The sequence below is a fragment of the Protomyctophum bolini genome, assembly GCF_963924005.1.
Source record: "Protomyctophum bolini genome assembly, chromosome: 20".
Taxonomy (NCBI): domain Eukaryota; kingdom Metazoa; phylum Chordata; class Actinopteri; order Myctophiformes; family Myctophidae; genus Protomyctophum; species Protomyctophum bolini.
In genome coordinates, this window is record NC_137881.1 from 13,591,327 (window position 1) to 13,598,260 (window position 6,934).

Consider the following 6,934-nt stretch of genomic DNA (forward strand, 5'->3'; position numbering starts at 1 on the left):
TCCTCTGCATGCTGTAGTGTTTAGATGGTTCTGTTATGACTTCTCCTCTGCATGCTGTAGTGTTTAGATGGTTCTGTTATGACTTCTCCTCTGCATGCTGTAGTGTTTAGATGGTTCTGTTATGAGAGAGAGAGAGAGTAGACTATTAAAGTCATGCACTATAAAGCCTCGGAAACCTCTGACTGGAAAACCGACGTTTTGTTGCCATCTAGTGTTGACAAGCAGACACTGCATACTGTGTCTGAAGATTATTATGGGCGCAGCATGCAGTGACTTGACAGACCTTTTTGTAAAGACCCCAAACACGTTTTTCACTGAACTATTCTATATTCTGGGTGAACAGACTTTGTTAATATGATCCTATTGTGAAACATACCTGTTTTAAGTCTTTTTCCTTTTATTTTGAGATTTGAGCCAAATGCTTTTATTTTGAAGGGAGTTTTGTGACATAGCTACCTGCGCACCGGAAACAGGAAGTATAATACATAACCAGAGAGAGAAGCTGGAGAGATGGCGCGTGTTTTGTTTAGTGTTTGTATCTTCTTGAGACATTCAGTGATTGTTTTAGAACCCCCGAAGAGGCATAAGGTTGGTACACATGGACTGTGTTTTGCTACATGCAATACAACACGTTTTTGGAGTTCAAAGGACTATTGCTAAAATGCATTGTTGAATTGTTTACATGCTCTTTAGTTATGGTAGCCCCATATGTGCCCTCTCCCTACGATGAATTGAACAATGTGGACCCTGTTGTAAACAAGTGTAATGCTTAATTGGGTCGTCCACTCACAGTTAACAGTCTTTGTATTGAGTTTGTGCTTGAAATGTACTGTAATTCTGCAAACTGTTAATACATATTTTCAATCAATCAATCAAGCAGAATGAGCGTAGGGAGAGGGCACATATGCAGGCTATGGTAAAACGCATTGTTGAATTGTTTACATGCTGTTTAGTTATGGTAGCCTATATGGAAGGACGGTACATGAAAGAAAGGTATTTCTGCAGCAAAGGCACACTGTGCTAAGGAAGGATAATGCACTTATAACTACAGAAAGAGTTTGCTACTCTTTCTGTAAAGTGTTGAAATGAAAAGTTAGAATTGTACTGAAGGTATTTGATATGATTGTATTTCATACATTTTGGATAAAAATAGCAGACCTACAAGCTCGTAGCGCGCCACTCGGTGGCTATTTTTCTATTTTTCAATAGCTAAAGCATAACATAATGCTAACACCAAGTGTGTGTGTGTGTGTGTGTGTGTGTGTGCACAAAATGCTTGGCGATGGAAATGAAGGAATTAAATCATTCAAGTTTTATTTATTCTCTAAATTCCACTGAGTAATGAAACTCATTTTCAGTGTCGAGAACAATATCATAATTATAGAAACACATCAGAGCACGCCGTTTTTCATCATTTTTGACGATTTGACAAAAATGAAAAAAACGATGGGTTATAGCCCATGTTTTTTTAAATTTTGAAAAAAAAAGTTATCCTCGTTTCTCATTTTGGACCATGGCCTATAGCCCATATCGTACGGCATACTATAGCACGCCGTTTTTCATCATTTTTGACGATTTGACAAAAAAAAATTTTTTTTAAAAACGTTGGGTTATATCCCATGTTTTTTAAAATTTTGAAAAAAAAAGTTATCCTCATTTCTCATCATTTTGGACCATGGGCTATAGCCCATATCGTACGGCATACTATAGCACGCCGTTTTTCATCATTTTTGACGATTTGACAAAAATGAAAAAATAAAAAAAACGATGGGTTATAGCCCATGTTTTTTGAAATTTTGAAAAAAAAAGTTATCCTCATTTCTCATCATTTTGGACCATGGGCTATAGCCCATATCGTACGGCATACTATAGCACGCCGTTTTTCATCATTTTTGACGATTTGAAAAAAATGAAAAAATAAAAAAAACGATGGGTTATAGCCCATGTTTTTTGAAATTTTGAAAAAAAAAGTTAGCCTCGTTTCTCATCATTTTGGACCATGGGCTATAGCCCATATCGTACGGCATACTATAGCGCGCCGTTTTTCATCATTTTTGAGGATTTGAAAAAAATGAAAAAATGACAAAAACGATGGGTTATAGCCCATGTTTATGAAATTTTGAAAAAAAAAGTTAGCCTCGTTTCTCATCATTTTGGACCGTGGGCTATAGCCCATATCGTACGGCATACTATAGCGCGCAGTTTTTCATCATTTTTTAAGATTTGAAAAAAATGACGAAATGACAAAAACGATGGGTTATAGCCCATGTTTTTTGAAATTTTGAAAAAAAAAGTTATCCTCGTTTCTCATCATTTTGGACCATGGGCTATAGCCCATATCGTACGGCATACTATAGCGCGCAGTTTTTCATCATTTTTGAGGATTTGAAAAAAATGACGAAATGACAAAAACGATGGGTTATAGCCCTTGTTTTTTGAAATTTTGAAAAAAAAGAAGTTATCCTCGTTTCTCATCATTTTATTGACAATGATCTGACCCCCCCAAAAATCATGTGGGGACCCCCAGGCCGACCCACAGGTTGAGAACCACTGTGTCAAACAGTCACATGAAGCAGACATTCACAAGGCTTTTCTCTTTTGCTTCCAGCAAGCTGAAAGGCACATGAAGTTGCTGATTGACCCTCTGCCCGTCAACGTGAGAGTGGTGGTGTCTGTCAATGTGGAAACATGTCCTCAGGCCTGGAGGTGAGACACATCAGAAAATAGACCACGTATCTATCATCAAATATTCAGTTGTTGTCAATGAAGCTACGTGCAATCGCATCCAGCATGTGTATCCTGTTATCTGTTCCAATGCTTCCATATCTAAATACCTTTCTGAACAAGCAATAACGTACAGTACAAGAGCGGGTACTATACTGTGAGATATGTTGACCCTACAGTGACTATATTTCACCGTACAGCAGAGCAGGTATGCTGTGTTATTGCTTTTATTTCATTTTGAAATGTATTAAAACATTTCACTAAAGGATAAGCCCCTTGAGTTGCAGTCTTTACTTTTGTAATTGTTAACTTCAACAAAGCGCTGGGTTCGGAAAAAAACAACAACAGACGAGCCTTTATTTATTCTTCATCTGTGGGAAAAAGCACTGCTTTCATGTAATAAAGTACGGGACGTGTATGGTATATGCGTGCCATTAGTGGGCGCGTAGTTAGTCAATTAATGCTCCGTTGCATGTCGGTATCACATGCTCACAATGGCTAATCTACAAGCTCACAACTTGTGCGTGTTGTGAGGTTATTGAACGGCGATTTTAGATGCGCGATACCGCCATAAGACAAAGTATAAATCCGTCTTTAATTGTAAATGGTTGTGTGTGTGTGCCTGCCCAGGTTGTGGCCCACCCTGCACCTGGACCCACTGAGTCCCAGGGAGGTGAGGAGTGTGGTCAACGCAGAGTGCCAGGCCATGGAGGTCAAACTCACCAAGGACCAGGTGAGGGTGGCATAACAGTGTGGACAGATGGTCCTAAGGCTCTGACAAGCAAATCGGATTTGTCAGCCGTCTGCTGTCGCCCCGTCGAAGTATCACCAGTATCTAGCCCATATCGTACGGCATACTATAGCGCGCAGTTTTTCATCATTTTTGAAGATTTGAAAAAAATGACAAAATGACAAAAACGATGGGTTATAGCCTTAGAGTATATATACAATAGAGAAGACACCCAAGTTCTCCTCCCGTCCACTTGCATTGAGTTGCTCAGAAGCGCATGAGGCGAATCCACTCCTCCTTCCGGTTTAGGAGCCCTGTGCATTCTGGATTTTTGCCCTCAAACACATGAACGCGCGACGACCGACACATGAACTAGCATCGTGCGTGTGTGCGTGTGCGTGCTACTCGTGGTGAACGCGCATCGCTATGTTGTCTATATCTCAGGCTCTGACGTGACCTAGCATCTAGCCGAGCTGAGTGGCTAGCGCAGTAAAGGCTAGTGGTTTTGAGGTGGCCTTTTGCGTCATACAAAGTGAAAGTGTAATAAAAAAAATTATGTTATTGCTCGAAAAGCTTCCTTACAATGACATTGAGTTGACGTGTAGGTCTTAGGGTAAGCTGTTGCATAATCGCTATTTCGCACTCGGAGTTCCATGCTGCGGCAGAGAGCTGGGATGCAGCCCTGCTCACGTCCGTTTGTCCCCTCTCACCGGCCGGGCACAGCCTAGTGCGCACACGGTATAGCCTCTGGTAGTCATGCAGGCTGCTCTCAGCCGGTCGGACTCTAAATGTGTGAAAATAAAATGTATATAACGTACTCAAATGTGTTAGTTTTACCAATATTGTTTGTTCATGTGAAATGTTTGTTTATGCATAATGAATTGATGAGAAGGCACATCAAAACGGGGAAATTGCCGTACTCTTTGAGTGTGTGTAAACGTATGTTTTCTCATGCCAATAAAGCCCATTGAATTGAGTGTGACTCTGTACCAAATAATAAATTGCCTCAACTGATCGTCTGACCTGTCCTAGATTATAAGCCATGAAAATATTCTGCATTCTTTCCCATTCTGCAGCAAGGGGCGATATAATGCTGTGATTCATTCCACTTTACTGACCGTTTCATTGCCTATATGTCCGATTGTCCGTCATGAGTGTGTCAAAAACACACTTAAACTCGCTTCAAGAGATTAAGCCAAAATACTGTGTCTGTGTTTTGTTGGTATTTTCAAGGGGTGCCAGCCCCTCCTATGCCCAGCTTTGTGTTTGTGTGTACCACATAGTGATGATTTCATTGACTGAGCACGGAATGTGATGTATGATGATGTATGATGATAAGAGTGCCCCTCACTTCAATGTATGTTCTATCCAATGGATAATTGGATAATTCTATCCAGAATAGAGCCATACTGTGTTGATGTTTGTATGATTGTATGATGATGATTGTATGATTACTTCATCTTCTGGTTTAAGCTGGGACACCTGTGACCTTCAAGCTAAAATTTAAATTACAGGGAGACAATCTTACCACAACATGCAGCTTACTCAATCGGTTAAGACATACATTTATTGTTTCATTCTCATTCTGTTCTCATTGGATATCAGAACTGGATATCATCATGTCAAAACTATGCGTCTTCATGATCATTTTTGTGGAATCACATGGACTATAAAAAAATAATGTGTTTTGTCTTTTAGGTATTTTAATTCTGGTAATAATAGAAATATTCTAAAATATATAACATAATCTAATCTGGTGAACATATAGTACAAGTGCCTAATGAAATATATCGATTATCTAAACAAACGAGTACAAGCTCACAGCATGTGAGCTTTCCATTTTCTTTAGCTATTTAATGTAAAACAAAGTGGTTAATGAAATATATCCAGCATATGGTGTCATGTTCCTGAACCAGGTTTTAACAATTCACCTCTGAATGTTAAATGGGGATTGGAAAAAAAAAACAGATTCCATGTGACCTGTCCATTTAGACTTATTTAAACAAATCAGATTCCAATCTGGATGTGGCACAGATAGATCTGATTCAGGCTAGATTTGGCTGTCAGTGTAAATGGTGCCTAAGGGAAATGTGTTCTCCACTGACCTTAGAGTATATATACTCTAAGGCACTGACCCCCCCTAGTGTCCAAGTTCACTTATTCTGTTAATAGGACCCAAGGAAGATATTTAGTTAAAAATGTTTAAAAGAAAACGTTAAATATTCTGATAGTAAGCATTGCCATAGCATCCCATCAGGAAGGAGTACCTTGGATGTACAGTATTCCAGTCCCACTGTTGTTTATCCAGTGTGAATAATAGATTATTTTAAAAATCATTGCAATTTGATCTGTGACTTTTGCAGAACCCAATGTTTTAATTCAGAGGTTGGTTTAAAATGAAAGCATTTTGATTATCTCGGTAAGCACATCAATACGAATCTGGGTTATTATTGTGGTTATCTTAGCACTTCATCATGGATTCCTTGGGTGAAATTCCCAGTTTTACACTTCACATGTGACATAGAGAAATTCTTCCTTGATCTCCACCTTTTCTTAACTGCACTTTGTCCAAACAGAATAAATGTAATTTACACACTTAACCATAATTTGATTTTAATTGGAAAATTGATCATTTTCAGTGTTATGGAATAATTGAACCATTGATTTTAGACTGTAAAGAGACTGCACTGCACAGAGCTCCACGACCACCAGTCAATCATTCAACCTCTGCCCAGGGATGGAGGCTTGAAGACGGGGTAGATGGAGAGACATACGCCTGGCAGAAAATGACTTTCGCCTACTTGTAGGTTATCAAACCATGTATTTATATCGGTAAATAATCATGTTGATGCTAAATCAACATTAACATTTCATGTACAGCTGCTATTTAAAAAAAAAAAAAAAGAATTCGGACTCGGGAGTTCTACAGCAGAAGCCTATGGTAAGTGAATGGGAAGTCCCTGGCCGTCAAAATGACATAAGCGATCTTTATAATCTTAATACTTGGTCACAAACCAACTATTTTACAAGAACAATATTGATGTAACTAGAGATTAGACAAATTATCTATATTTTATATACACAGAATAATAAGTAATGAGCAAAAGTCCTGATGCGACATTTCCTGGTTTTAATGCGGTGAGTCTCTCAGCGCTCCGCTCTGGGGCAGAGCTCAGAGAGCTGGCTGGAGTGGGCGGAGCCTAGTGCGCGTTCATGTGTTTGAGGGCAAAACCTTACCAAACTGCAATACCTTCTTCGGCCACTATGTCCATTGCGCTTCAGGATTTTCTCTGGGTGTCTTCTCTATTGTATATATACTCTAAGGTTATAGCCCATGTTTTTTGAAATTTTGAAAAAAAAAGTTATCCTCGTTTCTCATCATTTTGGACCATGGGCTATAGCCCATATCGTACGGCATACTATAGCGCGCCGTTTTTCATCATTTTTGAGGATTTGAAAAAAATGACGAAATGACAAAAA

General features: G+C 39.0%; 1 protein-coding gene across 1 annotated transcript; it reads left to right on the forward strand.

Annotated features, from left to right (window-relative positions):
- The first annotated feature begins 502 nt into the window (after positions 1-502).
- On the forward strand, positions 503-4,356 carry LOC308335138 (nephrocystin-3-like). Its single transcript, XM_080792135.1, has 3 exons — positions 503-588; positions 2,609-2,706; positions 3,355-4,356. The coding sequence occupies exons 1-3, from the start codon at positions 511-513 to the stop codon at positions 3,470-3,472; spliced, it is 294 nt and encodes a 97-aa protein (XP_080648261.1). The 5' UTR covers positions 503-510; the 3' UTR covers positions 3,473-4,356.
- The last annotated feature ends 2,578 nt before the right edge of the window (positions 4,357-6,934 follow it).